Genomic DNA, 22,208 nt, shown 5'->3' on the forward strand with positions numbered 1-22,208 from the left:
CCCCTCCTTCCTGCAGGTCCTACCACACTCTCTCGTTTAACCAGGAGACTGGTGTGCTCTATCTGTCTTTGAGGAAACCTGTTCCAATTCTTTTCCTGTCCTCACTGTCATTATCCCCCGTTTTACCCAGGGAAAATGGAAGTGGAGAGAGATGGGCCCTCCAGGCCACACCATGCAGAACAGGTTATGAAACCCAGGAGCTCTGGCTGAAATGCAGCTGTTTTTGTCCCAGCTAATCATGCTGCATTACTCCTCTTATGGTTCAGATGCATGCGGAATTTTCCCATCTTGGTGCTTTGCTTTGAATTTTGCACCGCATACAGCCAAACCATAGGTCTGCTCCTGCTGTGTAATGAAACAGTCAGGACAGGACAGATCTACACTGCAATGGAAGGGTGAATTAAGGTAGGCAATTCCAGATACAGTCCGGTCGAAGTACCTCAATTAAGGCTTTGGCACCCTCTCTACTACGACGTACCCTAAATCACATTCAGATTTGCTTAACATCTTTGGAATCTCAGCAAACCTAGCCTAAGTATGACACTTGTGATGATACTCAAAACCAGGTGGTTTTTTAACCCTGGGTTTTGAGTGTCATAACAAGAGGCTCTCCAGGGTCTCTTCCTGACTCCCAGTCCTGTGCTCTAACCACTTTCCCTGATTCCATTCCTATTTTCCATCCCCTGGGGATTTAGGGATACTCTCTCAATCTCTAGACAGTCATCCAGTCTGACCGCCAATGGACAGTGTTTGCTTTTGTTCAAGTCCTGGCTTTTGTCACCGCCCCCTCTGAAACCCTGTCTAATGTGGTTCACCAAGGAATGGTGGTCTGATGGCACTGTGAATCCCTCTCACCAGATATTCACTAACAAAGCATTGCACAAGCTGCGCATAAATAGGGCTGATCTTGGAAAGATCCTGCCCATCAAAACAATAGTTTCAGCAATGCTGCCAGTAGGAAGGAAGGATGTGGCCTGAGACCCAGTGGATCTGGAGTCATTTCCTGGCTCTGCCACAAACTCCCTAGACCCCTTGTAATCCAGGGCAAGTTTCCAACCCATATTTTACATTAATTTTTGAAATCAATGGGTGTTAGGTGTCTAAATAGCTTTAAAATCTGGGCCGTAGTCTTTATACCTCAATTTCCTATGAGTAAAATGGAGCTAATAATCATTCCTTCCTCCTGCCTTTGGTTTGGCTTGTCGGTGGTGTATTGCTTTAGGAAAGGTGTGCTTCCCTGGACTGCTGACAGTATACTGGGTAGATATGTGAGGCTGAGCTGTGCAGAAAATGGAGCACAGGGATGTAAGCAGTGAGTGAGTCAGGGACCCTATAACCAACCCCTGCATACGGCCCATTATCTTTTCGCCTCAATTGAGTTAGTTAAACAGGCCCTTGAAATCCCATGAAAGGGTCATCTAGTGAGACACAAACAGAGCTACCTGCCTCTAAGCTGTGCCCCTTAATCACCAGCCAGCTCTGTTTCTCAGGCACAGGTGCACACCGAGCCCTGGAGCCAGATGCCTCTCTGATGTAAGGGAAGTCAGGGGCTGAACCCCAGTTAGGCCAACGCTGAATGTGCCCCCACCCCAAGCTTCAGACCCTACAGCAAAGATATAATCTCTTTTTTGTTCTGCCCTCTCATCGTAGGTCCCCCTTGGCCCCTCAGCACACACTTCCAGGCGGCCCCCATTTGCATCACAATGCCCCGGCTGGGCTGTTGGGTCCCTGCAGGCTGTCGTCCCCGAGCTGCTCTGACATGGAATGCATTGGTAATGAAGTCTGATCAACACTGGGGCAGAGCCAAGCCCATGCTGCCTTCTCACCCTCTCCTCACAGGACAGTCACAGCCCGTACAAAAGAGCAAGCAGGACCTCAGGAGCATGGGGCTAATTTATGGGGAGGTGGCAGGGCTGGTGTGGGGCTGGAGCCTGTCAGGGTGAAGGCTCACAGCTTCAATTCTGTCCTGTCAGTTTGCAAGTGACAAGGTAGACTGCATTTTAATGTCGTGGTTTTTCACCCCCAACCCAGGCGAGGCCAGGGGTTTGGAAGGGAGCTGCAGCACTCATAAAAGTTAATGATGCAAGAGTTTAACACAGTTGTGGGGCTGTGATGATGGCTCCCAATCTGGTCTCTCTCCACGTTTCCCATGTCTCCTTGGCTGGGGGCAGGCAGACATGAGCAGATAGCACCACGCTGTCTTGCACACGGACACCACGCAGTGATATGAATGCACACAAAGACTCCATGGAGACAGCACACACACACACACAGCTATCCCACATAGCCTAAAAGGAAAACGTGCCCAAAGACACCGTGTGCACTCAGCCAGACCTTACACACTTCTCATCACATGCTAATAGAGAACATACACAAGGCCAATACAGACACCCAGATGTGCTCACATGAACCCCGTGCCTCCCAATTACATCTTCACCAAGGCAACACATTCTGCATGCAGCATCGCACACTCTTTGCTCGCCCTCCCAGGACACACACCAAAACACACTAGAAATTCACACTGATGGTTCTTCCAGCACATACACACATCCATACCTCAGAGGGATTGCCGGGTTCAACTTTAGCTACACAAATAAAAAGCAGTCCTGTAGCACCTTAAAGTCTAACAAACGTATTCGGTCATGAGCTTTTGTGGGTAGGACCCACTTCCTCAGATGACTGGAGTGGGAAGTGGCTCATGACCTACACGTTTCTTAGTCTTTAAGGTGCTTCAGGACCACTTGTTACACATACACATATTCATCATCACACACACATTCATGCATACATGTTGCACACACACTTGCCACAAGACAGGCAGATGCCACACTTTAGCAGCTCTTCCTTTTGCACACTCTTTCTAAGACCTGGCCACATTAGGATGAGCTGAAGAGACTGGTTTTCTTTTCCTGCTCTGAATTCCTTGCAGCCTCTCAGTCTGCAGGCCCTTCAGTTTATGTTAATGAACCCCAGGGAGTGCATACGCCTCCGTATATTTCAAATGCTCGTTTTTAAATGAAAAGCGGGGGAAAAGCACGCACACCAAACTTCCAGAAGTGTGTAGGAGGGATGAGAATTATTTAACTGTTTCTTGCTGAGCTGTCAGAAGGGTCCAGCAGCTCCCACACGTTCCGTACCATCTCCTGTAGAGGCCACCAGGGACAGAGAAAGGTGCTCTGCAGTGTAAATGCACAGAACTGGAGTCTGGACCCACAGGTTCTTAGGTCTGCTACTAACTCAGGTGGCCTTGGGTTGTGAACATGTCCATTCAAAGGTTCCCTGGGTAAAGGGTCTTGGGATCTATTTTTTTCCAAGGGACTGAGTGGCCACAGCTCACTTGGCACAGCAGGGGTTTAAAAACAGGCCCATGGCACCTCCAACTAGGCATTCAAAATTAGAGGCCATTTTTTGGAAAATTTTGGCCTAAATCAATTTTAGTCTGTACAGTAAGGCTATGGAGAGACTACTACTATGCAGGAAGTACACTGAGACTCTTGGTTCCAATGTACCATCAAAATATTAGCAAGTAGCCAGTCCCTGCAGAGGGACAAAGAGCGTGTGTGTGTGTTTTCTCAGTCACAGCTTTCTCTGTTTCAGCCTGTTCTGCTTTCTGGGGCTTGGGTACCTTCTTGGGAGATTTAGACTCTCAGTTGCCATTGAGTTTAGATCTGTTAGGAACCTTTGAGAAATCCCTGGTAATAGCCTTTCCTCCTGCCTTCTGCTTGTGTTGCTGGATGTCTTAGCCAGCCAGGGTGATAGCTGTGTTTGGAGGCTTTCACACTCTGATGCCACCTGCACCCATGCAGGCAGGGTGCCAGATGCACACACTCACATATGGGCAATGAGTTAATTTCTGCACCAATTCTCCTTTGCCTTGTGGCAATTCACCCTCCTCCTGCACATACTACCTCTCTGAATCACTAAACTCTGAATGGGTCCAAAGTGGGTTGCCTCAATATACCACAGCCAGGAAAGGAAAACTCCAGTGTTCAGTAGAATAGATACAGGGCTTAGACTGGGTGTATATTCTGAGTTCTTGGGGATTTTCTCCCTTTCTTAGGTTCCTAAGGGCCAAGAGATTGAAACTTAGAAAAACCCAGAGCTGTACTCCTCGTGTGTGTGTGTGTGTGTGTGTGTGTGTGTGTGTGTGAGGGATAATTTAAAGTTAATTGGATTTTCTCAGCCTTTTCATAATAATCTCTTTACAGAGCTCTGGTGTAACTGTATCTGGAACAGTATGTCTAATTCTCTGCACTTGAGATGTGGTCGACAGTCTAGAAATCGCTCAGGGAAGAACAATAGAAGTGATTAAAGGGGTTGGGGGAAATGACAGACAGGGAAAGATTAAAGGAGCTGTGTGCTTATCTTGGGCACACAGGGATGTGAAAAGGGCCTGCAGTGAACATCTATGCTGGACAACAGTTATCTAGGGTGGTGCATGGGAGTCTAAGAAGGAGTGAGGGATACACCTGAGTACAGGTGAATGCATCAGGCTGTGATGGATCTTTGCTTGAAAAATTTAAAGGCAGACCAGACAAAGCCATGGGCGTAGACTAAGGCTGGTGGATTAGATGAACAGCCAAGACTCAAAGCAGCCTGTGTGGTGATATAAAGAGAACCCCTTTCTATAGTGAAAAATCTAAGCAGGCTATTGTACGCCATAGACAGAAACAGCATTCTCTCTAACTTTTTCCATCAATGGGTGGAATAAATATTGCTATGTGCACCAAAGCATATGGAGATGTGCATCACCAGTAGACACAGATGCTGCTGCTTGCAGATGCTGTGGATGTGCTGCTCAGCAGCTCAGCAGCACCTGGATTTCTTCTGGGCAGCTGCCCAATTGCTCCGCTTACAGGGAGCACTAGACAGCAGCCTGTGGGGTGATCCAGGAGAGTCTCTTCCCCTGCTCAGCAGTTTGGGATGGGGCTGAGATGGCCTCTGCTAGAAGGCACCCTTATGAAGTGGACTGTGGGTAACACAGTGCTCATTGCCCTTCTTGCTGTGAAACAGGCAGAGAGGGACCAGAGTGCCTTAAATACTTTTTTCCCAGACTGGGTCATCCCATGCACGTCCTCACTGTGTTGTCACACTTGCCTGTGCAGCAATGCTGTTCAGTCCTGGACCCATCCCTGCATCCCATGGGGGCATCAGCTTTGCACACAACCAGGCTTTTCTGGGAAGCAGTATTTGCTTTCATTCCCATGCAAAGACAAGCCCATCCTGTAACACCAGGAAGCATGCTCAGTGATGGGACTCTGGCACTGATGCACAGCCATAGAGGTAAAACCAGGTGACCCTAATCCAGAAAGCCTGGGGCTTAAAAACTCTTTGCAAGCAGTGGGAAGAAAAATGGCTTCAGATTGTTTGCCCTGCTAGAATGACTGAGCCACCAAACAATTTCTCTTTCTGTCACTTCTTCCCATAGAATCTGGATTCACTTCGTTTTCATTATGTGGGGATTTCTTCCACCAGCAACCTGTGGTCCCCCTTCTCTCCACCCTACTCTTGAATTATCTAGAAGGTATATCTGCATTATACCCCTGCAGCGGGGTGCCAAGTGTCACAGGAGCTTTGAAGTGCTTTTCTCCAAGCAAAGGGAATTAGTAAATAGTGGCACATACCTCCAAACAATAATAGTAATAATTAATAATAATAATTAATAATGAGCCCATATAGAAGCCCTCTCATCTGAAGTGCTGCCCAGACATTAAATGTAATTAAGCCTCACAACAGCCCTTTGAGGTGAGTTAAAAGAAGCGCTGAAAATTGGAGAGAGCTCAGGGAACAAGGCGCTGACAGGAGGAGAGATTTAAAGAGCTGGATGTGTCTAGCTTGGCTAAGCATGACTGTAAAGAGAGCAAGATAACCATTAGTGCTGATCAAATACAGTACATTCAGGGTTCATGGCCATGTCAGTTCTAAAGGCAGCTCAGTATGATCATGTTCTTCCTTTTTAAGCTGAGGGAAAGTTTTACCGTTATTACTGGTAGGATCCCTATAATGGGGCCTAGGGTCCCCACTGCTGTTTTCTCTGCCTAAGTTTTCTGACACCTTCCATTTCTAGGGCGTGCCAGGCAGTTTAGCTAGAGTGCTCTAGTCTATCCCACCACCTTTGCACTACTAGTCCTTTACTTCATTTGACAGTGTTGTGCAGCTTCAGCCACAAAGAGAGAAGGTATCACCCTTAATTGTTGTTAGTTCGTTGCTTGCTTGCTTTCTTCAGCCTGTCCACCTGCTCACTCTCCTATTCCCTCTCTTCCCCAGTATTTCCTCCCTATGTTCTTTTCTACTGTCCTAGTTAATGACTTACTTAGCTCATTAGCTCTTCTCAGACTGGGCTGATCTGGTCCTTAGCACTCCTTTCCACCATCAGGCGGTCTACATGGGTGACCAGAGTGCTGGTGCAGCTGCTGGTTCTCAGGGCTTTATTACAGCCCCCCCAGTGAACACTCTCATTATTCTAGGATGTGTAGCTGTTTTTCTGGGGGGACCACTTAACTTCCTTCCCAAATGACGTAGCTTTGTCTACCTTTAAGAGCCGTACTAGTGGGGCTGCTGACGCTACATTCCTAGCATAGTTGCAGCCATGCCAGCAAGAGAACACTCTTGGCAACAGTGCTTAGTCCAGTTCAGGAAGCAAAATAAATTGGGAACCATGGTGATATCATAAATAACAGTAAGAGCTGTTTTGCCGCTCTCAGAGTCCCAATCCTGGCGCAGCATCACATGGTGGTAAACATAATTCAAGCCCAGAGCAAACAGATAATCCCCGTTCCGGCATCTATATCAGGGCTTAGCTTGCACACCTATGGCATAGTAAAATTACACCCCTAACTGGCATAACTATGCCAGCAAAACTTTTAAGTCTGGATTTGGCCATAGACTATTAAAAGCCACCTTTGACTGGAAAACATATCCACACAGGAAACTATCCAGCGATCATTGGAGGGGCTCAAATTCACACTGTAAGTTATACAGACTTTCCTGATTAGAGTCAGAAAAGAGCATTGTTGTTTGTGAAAAGCCCAAAGGATGGGAGAAAAGGATAAGTCAGGAGCATCCTGCATCACAGACTTTGTGCTCGTCTTATAACAGGAGAGAGTAATGCATTGAAAAGCATTCACCCAAATTTGCTTTTTCAACAACAACCCAGGGCCTTCCTGTAGACAGCAGAAGGGGACAAAAGTGTGAGCTGATTGTTAGATTTGTACACAGTTACCACTCAATCTACCAGTACGCAAAGGGCATAAAGTCCAAGGAGAGCAGAAGAACTACAGGTTGAACCTTTCTTGTCCAGCACCCTCGGGACCTGGCCAGTGTCGAATGAGGGAATTTGCTGGACTACAGCAAGTCATTATTATCTCGCAGCACTACCAACATTTCCACTGCTTGCTGGGCTCTTAGAAGACGTTCGGGGGTAAGTTAGAGCTACATAACAGCACAGAACACCGAGAGCCAGGACTGGTGGCTGGAAACAAACTTTATGGGACCACGAGAAACTTGGCCACGCCCAGGATAAGTGGTCCTCCAGCTAACTGAAATCATGGCAGATTATGGATTTTGCCAGACGAGATTTCCAGATTAGGGAGGTTCAACCTATATGCAGGATTTGTTTCATACACCTAATCTTCTCGATGCTCTCTTTTGATTCTTTGATCTTTACATCCCAGTTCTCTTTACGTGGTCCTTACCTTCCAATTCCCCACCCCTAAGTCTCCTGTGATCTGCCTTCTGTGCCTTTTCTCTGGATGCCAGATTTAGAGCTGCTGAGCACATGCAGTATCCCTCTGGCTCTTTTTACTCCATCAAGCACAAATTTTTCCTAGAATTCTGCCTTAATCTGCCCTTCTTGTAGGAGCTGGTGGTGAAGCTATTTACTCTGGGGGAGGAAATCAACCCAGTGATTCAGTGCTTCTTAATTCCACCACAGCTCACTTGGCTTTTGAGAGGACATGCTTCTGCTGAGATGTTGGCTTCAGGGTATTGATCCCAGATAATTACTGGGCTATTTTTTCTCCATCCTTTTCGTAAATAGTTGGAAACATGCTGAGTTCCCTCTACATCCTCCCTCCCTCCTCTTTCCCTCCTACATGGGGTCAGGGAGGGTTAAGAGCAGGGGGTCCAGTGGGGAGCTTGCCTTGTAGGCAGTAGCTTGGGTAGGGCTAAATTAATTGCTCTGGAGACCCAGGAACTGTGGCAACTGGCAACTCTAGATTTCTCTTACTGCAGTGTTCTGTAATGTATCATTGGGGGATAGATTCTAGCCCTAATTAACTAATTTAACAAGCCATACAGATTAGCTAAGCTAAACTCTTTTTTTCCCTAGCAAAATCCAATGCAGGAACCAGCTGTGGAATTTACTTGTCAAATCGCACTGATAAAAGGGCATAGAGAGCGTTTTGAAGAATGGTGCATTGCCAAGTGAATTATCTATGTTACTGACTCGTTGATCCACTCAGCCATATCCAAATCTTCATTTACAACATTTTCTCCCAATAATCAGTTTTCCTTTTGATATTTCATTTTTGCAGCTAGGCCCTGCATCTCCTTCCGGTGATGCTGACAATTGACACCGTTTCCTTTTTAACCCAGGGAATGAGTTTCTTCAAAATATTCCAAGCTAGAGTCTCTCTTACACCCAGAAACCAGGAATAGGAGGCTGTGTGTGTGCTGAATAATGGCTTCCCCTTTTCTTTTTGTTTGTGACGAGATTTAATTGTGACTGTTGTTTTTAAATGAGAACTGTAGTGTTTAATTGGTGCCTGCTGGAGGGTGCAGTTCATTCGTAGCTGAGCCTGTCTAGGAGCACTTTCCCAGGGAATTGTGGGAGAATCTTTCCCTTCTGGGCACATGGGTGGAATTGTGAAAAGGGCCTGGAAGACGAGTGGCACTAGCCTGAATCCACCCAACAGAGTGGCTATGTTAACAGCTGGCTTGTTGTGCTTATAGCCTGAACCTCATTTTAACTCATGTTAACAGCTCCTCCACACGTGAATGAAGGGTACTGACATATGGACGGGACCTAAGTCAGGCACTATGCAAGTTATAACTCAGGTGCAGCCAAACTCTCAGGCAGCAGGAACAAGACAAGAAGTCAGTGAGTTTGAGCAACAGCTGGGGAAGCTAAGGTGAAATGGTGGGGCGAGCGTGCAAGCTGTGAGCAGTCTGGCAAGGGAAGAGGCTGTCCAAAGAGCTGGCAGAATATACCTTTTTTGGAGAAACTCGAGCCTCAGGCTGATAGCATCCAGCTTTCTGGGAACCATGCCACAAAGCGAGGGAGTCTGAGATTCCATTGTTCCGGCTTCAGGAATTCAGACAGCCTGTGGGGGAGGTTATCAGAGTCTTCCTCGCCCGCTGGGGAAAGCCCTTCTAGGGCATGTCTACACTGCAGTAAATCAGCCATGGCTGGCCTCTCTCAGCTGATGCAGGCTCACAGGACTCAGGGCGCAGGGCTATGAAATCACAGTCTAACTGTTCGGGCTCAGCCTAGAGCCTGGGCCTCTCAACCCTTGCCAGAGCTCAAACACCCACACTAAAATTTCATTGTCCCACAGGCAAGCCCAAGCCAGTTGACCGAAGTCAGCTGTGTGTGTTTTATTGCAGCGTAGAGGTGCCTTGTCTGTCTCGTTCTCCTCAGCTGCTGTCCTCCTTTCTGTCAGAGCCTGTTCTTTATAAAGGGGATAGTGGGGATGCCAGCAGGCTACAAGCTAACAGCATCCTACCTGCTCTGTGGCTTCTTCACCCTGTGCTCTCAGGTAAACTCCCTTTCATGCATATGCAGGTTTGACACACACACGTGCACTCCTGTGCATTTGAACGTGCATACTCGTGAACACACAGGGTCATACCGACAGACCGCATGCATTCCCACAGTTACACGCGCATGCACATATGTGCATTCACACACATAAATGTACATACCCAGGCACACGCATTCAGTTATCTCACATCCTAATGGAACACCGGCCCAGGGTCTATAAAGTAACATGATTTCAGTCTGACTGCATTAAGTGCCCTCGAGGGAACAAGATGAAAGGACAGGCCTGCTGGGCTCTAAAGTTAATTGCGTGGCCCAGCAGGACTATGGCGGCCGAACAGTGGGTGATTCAAATGACTCTGGTAGTGTCCTATTTGTTCTCATCAATCCAGGGCTTAGGATCCTCCACAGAGCATGTACTGGAGATAGTACATGTGCCATGCATGCACAGGAGTGTGAGTACACGCATGCAGAGAAGGGGCGTGTAATTGTGCACGCCTGCACAGAGGGATGTACGAGTGTATACACAGCTGCATGCCCAGAAGAGGTGTGAGGGTATAAAAGCAGTAGAGAGAAAGGAAAGGTCAAGTGAGCACAGAGATCTGAGAGTGTTATTTTCACTCTCCTTTTAAAAGTAGGGGTGTTTGAGGGGTTGAGTTTGTGGATGGCATAATGAATATTTCAGGGGCAGACGCAGACACAGTGCTAACTACAGGGAGGGAACCCCCCTGAAATCAAACAAGAATCTAATGACTGAAAGGTTGTCCCTTGCTGACTCCAAGTGAAGAAAATCCCCATCTAAGCCAACCTCCTGTATTTTAACGAAAACCAGTTTTCACTGTGGCATCCCCTTCCACAGCACCACACACCTCACAAAGGGAGCAGCTCCCCACCTTGGCTCTCACAGAACTATGCACAAATCTGATTGGTTTGCTGGCAGTTCTGAAGTTTTATTAAATGAGCCCAGGGCAAACAAAATCTGTTTTTAGAAAGTTTTGAGGGCTGTTTGAAAAATAAAATGTAAAGGTATTTTGAAATAAAGAGTTGGGCTCAAAGGAAAATGTTTTCATGTAGCCAGTGTCAGAACAAAACATTTACCCTCTCAGAAAATTTTTGTTTACTCCCCCCCGCCCACACACACACACACCTTAACCAAAACAATTTGGCAAATTGGATGCAAATTTACAGAATGACCAAAAACAGCATTTGTCACACACAAAATGTTTGGATCACAAATTTTTGCTCAGCTCTGCTCACCCATATGAGTCTCTAAATGGATGCTCTGAAGGCCCTTGTACAGCCAAACCATTTTTTATGGTCTACCACACTTAAAGACAAATCCCCAGCAAGCTGCTCAGAGTCTGGTAACAGCCTTCCAGCGAGCATGGCATGAGGTTGTCTGGCTGACTTACAGAAAGCTGTACAATGCCCCACCATAGAAAATCACATGTTGCTTCCTGTTACCTCCACCCTACTTTGTAAGTGGATACTGCATTAAAGCAATTTGCTTCTGCAGAAGGCTGAGGTTCAGGAAAGTGAATTTGATCCTGTACATGACTGGGACTCCTAGGTGCTGCTGCAATATGATATAAATGAGAGTTAGGAGCTGTCAAGTTACCCATCCCCTGTCGCCCATTCTCAGCTGCTGACCACAGAGGCTAGAAACACCATCTCCACCCATCCTGGCTAATAGTTATTGGTGGCTCTATCCACCATGAATTTATCTAGCTCATTTTCAAACCCTGTTATAATCTTGGTCTCCACAGCCTCCTCTGACAAGGAGTTCCACAGGTTGGCTGTGTGCATTTTGTGAAGAAATACTTCCTTTTGTTTGTTTTAAACATGCTGACAAGATCATTTAGTGACCCCTTGTTTTTGTGTGATGGGAAGGAGTAAATAATGCTTCTTTATGTACCTTCTCCACACCAGTCATGATTTCATAGAGCTCTGGCATACCCCCTTAGGCGTGTCTTTTCCAAGCTGAGAAGTCCCAGTCTTCTAAATCTCACCTCACATGGCAGCCATTCCAACCCCTAATGGTTTTTGTTGACTTTTCTGAACCTTTTGCAATTCCAATGCCTCTTTTTGAGAGGGGGTGACCACATGAGCAAGCAGTATTCGAGATGTGGGCATACGGTGGATTTATACAGAGGCAACATGAAAGTCTCTCTTATTCTCCATCTTCCTTAATGATTCCCCAACACTCTGTTTGCTTTTTTGGCTGCTGCTGCACATGGAGTGGATGTTTTCAGCAAACCATCCACAGTGACTCCGAGATTTTTCTCTTGAGTGGTAACAGCTTCTTTAGACCCCCTGTTTATATAGGTATGGTTGGGATTATGCTTTCCATTGTGCATTATGTTGCATTTATCAACATTGAATTTCCTCTGCTGGTTTGTTGCCTCTTGTGTGAGATCCCTTCCTAAGCTTAAGTGCCACAGAGCTGGCCAGGATCTGTTATGGGTAACACATGTAGTTTTTAGATTGTCTTGCTGCTGGGCTAGCACCTCCTTCCCTTGACCTTGTTGTTCACATGGGGGTAGAGCCCTGAACCAGCCTCCGGATGGGGGGCAGTCAGTGCAGCTGCCGAAGGTCTTGCCCCTGCCAGCCCCCGTGCTAAGTTAATTGAGTTCACCTTAGAGGGGAGCGCTGGTGTGGCTGCATCAGTTGCTGATTCAGAGCCATTCCTGCATGTGGACAAGACCAAGCTAGACAACATGCAGAACCCTGCAGAAGGGAGCTGGGCTGTTTCGTCTTGCATGTGTGCATAGCGTACCCACCCACACCCTCGGCCTTCCTGCTCACTGGGTTGGACCTCTGCTGTGCGGTGTATTAGCTCTGTGGGACACTGGGAGAACGACCCCAGCAGACAGAGAACTGTGCAGTCTCTGACCCAACTAGCCTCTGCTGAGCTGGCAGGGAGGCGAGAGTTCTTGTGGTGCAGACACTTGCCCATGAGGAATGGGAAGTGAAACCCGCAGCTCAGATTCAGACACTTTACAGCCAAATGGGACCATTGTGATGTTCTCTACGCCAGTGTGCTGTGCAGCATGGACCAAAGAACTCCGCCCCCCCAACCCCCTTGATCTCTGCAGCCCCAGCGGTGAGATTGGAAATGGATCCCTACATCGTGTGTCGGGTTGTTGTAGCACTAGATCTTGTGTATTGGGTTGTTGTTGTGCTGGATCTGATTGTTGTCATAGTAACCAAGTTAGATTATTAGAAGTTTCGCCCAACCAGTTTTGGTTGGTTCTAGCTTGCAGTGCAAGATGGAAATAAATGGGAAAGCAGCTCTCTGTGTTCAAATGATTTCTTCCTAAACTCAGTGACTCCAAACAATATAACACCCTACACTTGCAATGCTCCCTGCTTCTAGCCTCGCCCATCGCTTCTTGTCTCCCACAGGTCTGCAGCTCCTGGACACGGTGAGAGTTTTGCTATGACCGCAGCACAGCCTGTCCCCACCCCTAGCCAGGACGCTGCCATAGAAGACGCTCTTGGGATCTCCTCTCTCTACACGCCAACAGCCCCGGAGCACCATGGGGAGTGTCAGTAGCCTCATCTCTGGCCACAGCTTTCACAGTAAGCACTGCCGGGCCTCCCAGTACAAGCTCCGCAAGTCGTCCCACCTGAAGAAGCTGAACAGGTACTCAGATGGGCTGCTGAGATTTGGCTTCTCCCAGGACTCCAGCCACAACAAGTCCAGCTCCAAAGGAAACAAGAATGAGGACTTCTTTTACATCAAGGTCAGCCAGAAAGCCCACGGCTCCCACCGGACGGATTACACGGCGCTCTCCAGCGGGGACCTGGGCAGCCAGGCCGGGGCGGCTGGCGTGGACTTCGGCACGCCTACTCCCCAGAAACTGTTGCCATTTTCCAATCAGCTGGAACTGGTTAGTAACAGAGACCAATCACAGGGTGCCAAGGCCTAATCTGCACTGGGGACTCACCCCAGTTCATGCCCTTAATACAGGCTTTCTTGTAGACAGGCTACGCTGGTATTTGCATCAGTGGCACTAGCCTCTGCTTGAAGCTCAGGTAAGCGGCAGCTGTGCAAATAGTAGCGTAGAACAATTTGTCCTGTCTGCATTAGCTGCAGCTTCGCTGGTGCCTGAAATCAGGGCCCATCTCTACAGGAGAGAAAACTTAGAAATGGGCGGGTTATGACCAGCTGAAGATTAACCAAGGGAAGATGAACCAAGGGGGTTGGACAGTCAGTGTGATCAGTGGTTAGAGCAGCATCTGACTCAGGACACCTGGGTTCTGCTTCCAGCTCTGCCCCTGGGAGAATCATTACACTGAAACAAAATTCCTAATTGCACAAGTTGATTGATGGACATTAGCGAGTACGGATGTAATAGAGTATCCAGTTATGTGACTAACAGATAAGCATCTGCTTTTTGGTTAGTGCTACGGGTTACTTGCAGCACCTACCCCCCATGTAAATAGGGAATGGCTGGCTCAACCTCTCTCTCTCCTTGCACTGAGGTCAGGCAGTTTCCCCTGTGGCCAGTCTGTATTTAAAAGGCTGAGCCACATACAGGATGGCTCAGTTTCTGTCTCCCCTCCCTGTGCCTGCCGCTCTGCATTTAAAAGGCTGAGCCAGCAGATAGGCTGGGGGGATCAGGCTCTTCCCCATAGCAGGGACAGAAGCTGAGCCAGCCAGGCTGCAGCTCAGTCTTTTAAATGCAAAGCAGTTGGTGGTGGTAGTTGGTGGGGGCAGTTAACTGAGTACCTGACAGAAATTCTGGTGGTTACTCGGTTACCAGATTACTCAGTCTTTATCATCCCTGCTAGAGAGGTTCAGCCTTGTTCCTGTCAGCACCTAAGAATGGTCTAGTTTGAGAGATCATTACAAATGCCAGACACAGACCATTCTCCCGCGAGGCTTCACTCAGGTTATCAGAATCTCCAATTGCTAGCCCAGGACTGGTGTGCAGCTCCCACAGAATGACTGTGATTTCTGGTAGTTGGACTGTATGAGCTGCTGGCTTTGTTCCATCTCAGATGGAAGCTCGGGAGGCAGGTAGGGAAACCTGTGTGGAATGAAGCCAAATAAAAGATTTGCCAGACCCTATTGTGAAGTGGAACTGCTAGGAGTCCCCTAATTCCAGGGCTGCTCAGCATTCATGTGACTGAGGCCTGAGAAATAGCAAGGCTGCCTCCGTAACAGTAATAGTGAGGGAAAGAGAAATAAAAACATGCTGTAGAGCTAAGGTCCAAAACAGTAAGGATGGTTATGAGGTCAGGGTGCTAGCCTAGGATTAATGAGAACTGGGTTTACCTTCTTGCTCCACCACAGCCTTCAGGTATGTCCTTGGGCACATGCCTTAGTGCCTTTCTAGCATCCATACAGAGAGGGTTTCACCAGCATCCTGCCTCACAGCAGGTTGTGAGGATATGGACGTTAAACATTGTGAGCTGCTCAGCTGTTATGGTAACCAGGGGCATGTATGTGCAATAAAGGAGAAACACAAGTGAGTCTATAAAGGGGGAGGTGGGGGTGGTTTGAGCAAGCTTTGCACAAGGTAGCCACCAATCTTGACACCAGGAGTTGGTTACAAAGGAGCCGAGTACCCAGTAAAGCCCAGAGAGCCAGAGCCAGGACTTAGACTGACAGCAGGTCTCTGGCTGCACCTCTGGAGAAGCTGTAGTTTACAAACAGCTCCAATCTGATGCTGCACTGAAACGTTTCCATGATCGAGTTTGGCTTTGAATGAGCCAAACAGTCCCTCGTAGAGACTCAGGTCAGCAGGGAAGGGGGATGCCCTGTGAAAACAGTCCTGCTCAGGAATCAGAGCTTGTGATTCCCAGGTGTTCAAAACACTTAAGACTAGCCCAGTGCTGCAGGACACATTCTATCTGCCACCGTAGTGGGCCCAGGGACATGGGCAGTTCAGCATCACTGAGCACTTTGCAGACTGTGCTCCCATGTTACAAGGCAAATTGTTTTGGGGCTCCCCTCTCAATTAGCCTGAAAGAGAGAGTGGTCACCATTAATGTTCCCCCTAAGCTTTTCCATCCACGTGCAGAATAAGTTTTTTTCTGTGCCCTGTTGCATGTGTGAACGTGCACCACCAATAGAAACAAAGACCTGGCTGTGGACATTCAGCTAATCAGCTGGCCGGCACCTGGATCTCTCCTGAGCAGCCACACGAGCCCACAGCTTACAGGGAACACTGATTACCACCCCCAGGTTATGAATCAATGGACAGCTCAGGGCACTGTGAATCTGAGTGCTTGGGCTTTGACCCCCACCCCTTCTGTTGCCATTTGCACCAGTGCACACTGAGTGGAACATGCTAGGACATCAGACAGGTGGAGCTTTTTTCCCTGCTTTACCCTGGTGCAGATGGCAGCACTGGACACAGGTGCCAGAGAACAGGGCCCCAGGGCTCCCTCCCCTGCTTTGGAAGAGGAGAGTGTGCTCTGTTGGATGAAGCAGGAGCCTCAGCTTTCCAAAAGCCCTGCTTTTGTTCCCAGCTCTGCCCTTGAGTCACTACATGATCTTGAGCAAGTTCCTTAACCTCTCTGAATGGGAGTTCCCTTCACTGTCTAAAATGGGGGGTAACTCCCTCTCGCCATCTTCAGGAAGGAATTTGAGATCACTGCAAAGCAGGAACATTATTTATTAAGCAGCCAACTTCTCCTTTTCATCCCCTTGCCCCCTGCATGTTCCCGCAGCTCCAGCTCTCCTTGGGGTAAGTAGCAGCTCCAGGGATGAGCCAAGAGAGAGACTATCCCACGGCTGGGCTGCCGCGAGCCACGTATTTCCCAAGGTCAGTTCTGAGGCAGCAGCTGCAGGAGGATCTGGGTGTGCTGCTAACATCACTTCCCCTGCCTGCTGCACTGTTCAGACCCAGCAGACACAGGGGATTTCAGTGCACTTGGGAATAAACCGCACTAGTGGCCTTAAGAAAGACACAGGTGGGGTGAAGCAAAGGAAGGACCCAAGTGGGAGAAGAGTGGGTAGGGCAGCCAGGAATTGTGAATGGGCTGCTTGAGTGGCCCTCCATGTCCATGGGCTACAGCAGCCCTGGCCCACTGGGGTTCTGCCTACAGCCCTGCAACTGTCCCCTGCTCCACGCACCTCTTACACACCAGAGCCCCACCCTTCCTGCTCCTCCCCAACCCTTCCAGTCCTTTTGGAGAGCGCTCTCCCTCCCTCCATCCTTCCCAGAGCTGGAACGGCCACAAACAGCAGATTCACAGCGCCCCTGTTCTGGGAAGGAGGAGGAGGAGCAGGGATGGCCCATGGAGTGGGTGATTTCGTGCCACCTCGGAAAGTGCTGGGAGAGAGGGAGAAGCACAGGAAGTGTGGGTATCCAGTGCTCCGGTGTGTGAGGCACGTGGGGGAGGGAACAGCCAGGGAGTTCACAGTTCACCCCACAGTGCACCGCATACGGCCCATGGTTGCAGGTTGCCCACCACTTGGCTAGAGTCTAAGCAGATTCCGGAATTCCAAACTCCCCCCCATTTCCTCCCTCCCACCCCAGTGGTCAACTAGTTATATGGAAGCGTTGCCTTGAAACGCCTCCTTGTAATTTCAGTTTCCTAGGGGAAAATCCGCCCCCCCCCCGCACACACACACACTGACACCTTGGGCAGGGATCATCCCACCCCACAACCCTCAGTCACTCAGCCTTCCTCCCAGTGAGGGCAGCCTAGCCATGCGTTAACTAGTAAGGCTCAGCTGTGCTCTGGGGCAGCCTCAGCCCCCAGGGACTCTGCCCTCCTGGGTATTACGCGGAAAAGAGTAAGAGTCAAGGCCTTGGGTACTCACTGACCAGAATCTCTCTTCTCTCTAGGGCACAGAGAAGAGTGTTGTAAGGCCAACGGCCTTCAAGCCAGTGATGCCTCGCTCAGGCACACTCCTGCACTCCTCCCCAGAAAATGGCAACCACATCTCCCAGCAGCTGCACCCGCCGGACAAAGCCAAGGATCAAGAACTCAAGCCCGTGTTGTGCTCTGGAGGGCTGTCAGACTCTGGCAGGAACTCAATGTCCAGCCTCCCAACGCACAGCACAACCAGCAGCTACCAGCTGGATCCCCTGGTCACCCCTATGGGGCCCATCAGCCGCTTTGGAGGCTCTGCTCACAACATCACCCAATGTGCCATCATACAAGACAGCAACATGATGAGCCTCAAGGCACTGTCCTTCTCCGACAGCGGCAACAAGATCCTGCATCCTGGAAAAGCTGCCCGCCACCATGAGAAAGCCGCCTGTGTTCGCTCTCCCATCTCCACGGATGAGTGCACCATTCAGGAGCTGGAGCAAAAGCTGCTGGAGAGGGAAGGGGAGTTGCAGGAGCTCCAGTGTAGCTTGGAGGAGAAGGAGGTCACCTCCTGCCAGGCCTATGAGGAAAAGCAGAGACGCTGCAAGGAAGAGCTGGAGGGACTTAAGCAGAAGAGCACCAGCAAGCTCAAGCAAACCTCACAGAAGACACATCGGACACAGCAGGTGCTGCACCTACAAGTCTTCCAACTGCAAAAGGAGAAGAAGAAGCTTCGGGAAGAGCTGGAGAACCTCATGAAGGAGCAAGAGCTGCTGCAGACCAAGCTGAGATCCTACGAGAAGGAGAAGACCAGCTTTGCCCCAGCCCTGGAGGAGACTCAGTGGGAGGTGAGGCATGTCCTACTCTGAACACACTAAAGCCACACAAGTGGAGGGTCCAAATTCCTGCAGCTGCGGGGGCGGGGAACCACACATGGGTATGCACATGAAAGTAAGGCAACTGCACTCACAAATAGGCAGGTACGTGTGCAAAGACAGGAACTCTTTGCATAAACAGGTGGTTGCAGCCTTACCTTTTTTGCTGTCTGCAGAGTGCTTTGTGACTGAGCTTTCACACTCTCTGTGCATGTGTAACCACCTACAGGCAGACTTAAACCCACAACCTCAGGAGATTAGTGTTTGAGCTGCTACAGTTTGAGCTAAAAGCCTGTTGCCTCCCAGCTGAGACTGTAGAGGAAGCAATCTTTGTTGCTGTAAGTGGTCTAAGTGCCACTCCATGAGACAGTAAACCACATCCAGTAGGTGTGTGGGTTACACACACATCTGTGAAGCACCCTGCATTCTAGTCTTTAGGCAGCTAAGGCCCAAACCAATGCTCCATTACTAAAATAAATGCCAGTTGTCTTCAAAGGGCCTTGGATTAAGGGGACTTCCTGGCTGACACACTGTTTTGCTGCTCATTTATAGTGTGCTGAACATTGTCATGTTGGTGTCATTTGTGGAGGTAGTTAAACTGTTGATAAAATAACCGAGTTAATCAAACAGGCAAGCACACAATTCTCCAGTCTACAGCCTGCTCCCACTCCCATTCCCCAAGGAACTAGAAAGCTGTTGTACTCACTTGCTAAGTAACTACCTGGACTTGCTCAATCAATTTACGAAGAGTATTAAGACCTCCCTTCTACATGCCGGTGTTTTATACAATCCCCTGACTGAGTTGATTTCAATTAAAAATGACAGGTAAACTGCTGAAAACAAGCAGCATTCTCTCCGTGCAGCATGAAATATGCTCATACGTGTTCATTCCCAATGGAAGTGCAGAGCCGTTGCTATTGGTGACCTTCTCTGTACGTTGGGAAGGGCAGCTAATGACAATTGACTTTAGCCCTTTTTTCTCTCCCCATATGTGGATTTGTTTCCCTATTTCTATTGATTTGCTCCTTAACAGATATCTTCCCCCAGAACTAAAAACTCAGAGCACGTCTACACCCGACCTGGGAGCAAAGCTCTGGGTCGGAGCTCAGATGGCTGCCCTGAGCCTTTGCCAGTGTTGCAACACCCACACATCTGTTTCTAGTACTCTGGTACAAGACCTGTCAGCCCAAGCTTCCCTGCCTTGAATGGGAGACTCACTTCCAGCTGCAGTGTAGACACAACTTTAAGAACCAGGTTTAAAAATTAGCTCCACATTTTTGGTTGCACATTGGATGCTCAGCCTCTTGAAGTTGTGGCCCCAGTTGTGGGAGCTGAATGCTTAGAAATCTGACCCTGAGTGAGACAGGAGCTGAGCTCCCCACTGAACGTCAGTGCTGTTGGTGTGTCTAAAACCCATAGGCTCTTTTGAAAATCCCAACCTGGCACAGGACTGAATTTCACCATCTGGGCAGCTGTTTTTTCCATGTGACTGATTTATCTCCAATGCTCAGGGAAGACACCTGGGTGTAAAATGCCAGTGCTGCTAAGAGGTGTCTTCTCAACCAGCACTCCATTGACTGGAATCAGAAGGAGCACGAGTGACCGATGCTATAAATTTTTGGACCACTTTGGTCTCTACACAGGATAGCATGGGATGTTTAAGCATTGGTCCAGGGGAACAACAGAATTTCCAGGCCACTGGGCAAGGTGTGTGTGGGGTGGCCTGGGGAAGGGGAGACAAGACAGCTCCATGTTCCCAGGAAGGGTGGGGCAGGGCTAGCCTTGCCGTGCCTGGGGTTCCACCAATGCTTTCAAGGCCCAGGGGTCCAGCTGCCATCACTGCCACAAGAGCAGTGGCAGCAGCCTGGAGCCCTGAGTGCTTTGAATCACTAGGCCCTGGAGCAGTGGCCCTCTTTGACCCCCTCAAGGCATGAATAGCCTTAACCCCATCTAGTGTGTCTCCACAGGTGTGTCAGAAGTCTGGTGAAATCTCCCTCCTGAAGCAGCAGTTGAAGGACTCCCAGACAGAGCTCAATGCCAAGACAGGCGAGCTGCTCAGCCTGAAAGCCCAGCTGAAGGAAGTGAAGGGGAAGATGGAAGGACTGGAGAGGAAAACTCAGGACCTGGAAGACTCCCTGCACACAAAGGCCGTGGAGCTGGAGGTGTGCGAGAATGAGCTGCAGCGCAAGCAGAATGAGTCGGAGCTGCTGAGGGAGAAAGTCAACCTGCTGGAGCAGGAAATCCTGGAGCTCCGCGAGGAGCTGATCCTCCTTAAGGAGCAGCGGAGTGACGGGAGGGAGGTGAAGGCCTCCACCAGCCCAGCTGTGGGGATGACGGAGGATGTCCAAACCTTGCAAGGGGAAGTGGAGAGGCTGAAGGCAGAGCTGAAGGAGGAGAGGGACAAGAACGAGCAGATGACTTCAGGCTTCCAGCATGAGCGGCAGATCTGGAAGGAGGAGAAGGAAAAAGTGATCCAGTACCAGAAGCAGCTGCAGCAAAGCTATCTGCACATGTACAAAAGGAACCAGAACATGGAGAAGGTGCTCCAGCAACTGGCTGCGGGGGAAGATGGCAAAGAGCCCATCGAACTAGATATCCATGGCACCGATGTTCCCTATGAGGACATCATAGCCACAGAGATCTAATGAGAGCTGCTCTCTCCACCCCAGCTCGCAGCAGCAGGGAGGAGGAGCTCTCTCTGGCAAGGACCGGGCGGCACAGCTTCATGCCGGGCAGCTCGTGTACAGTTCGGATGAGCCGTGTATGTATTAGCCACGCTGGTTGCCCAGCCAGCTCACGAGCCTTTGATGTGGCACTGTGGTGGTGCTCCTGTCTCATTGTAGAGGTGAAAAAAAAAACTACTTATGCTAATGGTGACGTGCAGTCATCCGCCCTTCATGTCCAATGCAGCCTCAGCAGTATGCTGGCTGCCCACTTGTAGGACAGAGAAATGCGGGGAAAGGGATTGGAACAGGACTTTTTAGCAAACAATTGTGCAATCAGGGAACAATGTGATTTGCTGGCCAAAATCTCCCAGGGGGGCAGAATGGGTTATAGTGTCTTAAGGAAACCAGCCCCCTCCAGTGTGTAACAAGCACATTTGTCCAGCCCCTGGAACAGGGAGGCCAGGGCCATTCTCTCCTCCAGTATCACTGGAAATAAGGCTTCATTTCAGCCCCTAAGCCTGGGCCCCAGGGCTAAGGATCACACTGAGCCACTCAAAAATCTGTGTATCATCCTGCAGAGGAGTCTGGTTTCTAGAACGTGTGGGCTTTTATCCCTCTGCAGCTTGAGTTGAGTGGGGTCCTTCCAGACCCCAGTCTCTACAGAGCAGGTGGTATTTGTTAACCTAAGGAGTGAAGCAGCATACCTGGGATGCTGATCCAAGCCAGTGACATGGCACACAGTGCCTCAAGGAAGACTACTTCCAGCCAGCTAGTTCAGGGCTGGAGCCAATGGTAGCTCCCTCTGTGTCTCCTTGGCTAGAGAGATAGTAGTGGCAATGTTGGAGGAGGAGGTAAAAATTGGAACATTCCCTCCTGCATCTCTGAGTGGGAAGAGGGTGAGGATTGATCCTGTGCCCTCAGGGGACAAGGAAATTAGTTTCTAGAACCCCCAGTAGCAGGGGAGTCAGTCTTCAGGGAGCATTAGCTGACGGTGCTCATCAGATTAGCTCTGTGCAGCCCCAAACCATTTCATGCTAATAAGGCCAAGACTCTAGCAAACCTGACTATCTCAACTCCTGAGCTGGTCAGAAAATACAGAGCCTTTGCCCCCCAAAAAAAGTGGAACATTTC

General features: G+C 49.3%; 1 protein-coding gene across 1 annotated transcript in view; it reads left to right on the plus strand.

Moving 5' to 3' along the window:
- The window catches only part of LZTS1 (leucine zipper tumor suppressor 1), a 41,732-nt gene extending 19,777 nt beyond the window's left edge, over positions 1–21,955 (plus strand). Inside the window, exons 2-4 of the mRNA XM_074981827.1 lie at positions 13,166–13,653; positions 17,569–18,384; positions 20,379–21,955. Coding sequence (XP_074837928.1) covers positions 13,300–13,653; positions 17,569–18,384; positions 20,379–21,056 — 1,848 coding nt within the window. The 5' untranslated portion in view covers positions 13,166–13,299 and the 3' untranslated portion in view covers positions 21,057–21,955. The remainder of the gene's footprint in view (positions 1–13,165; positions 13,654–17,568; positions 18,385–20,378) is intronic.
- Positions 21,956–22,208: the final 253 nt, after the last annotated feature.

The sequence above is a fragment of the Carettochelys insculpta genome, chromosome 31 (assembly GCF_033958435.1).
Source record: "Carettochelys insculpta isolate YL-2023 chromosome 31, ASM3395843v1, whole genome shotgun sequence".
NCBI classification, from domain to species: Eukaryota; Metazoa; Chordata; order Testudines; family Carettochelyidae; genus Carettochelys; species Carettochelys insculpta.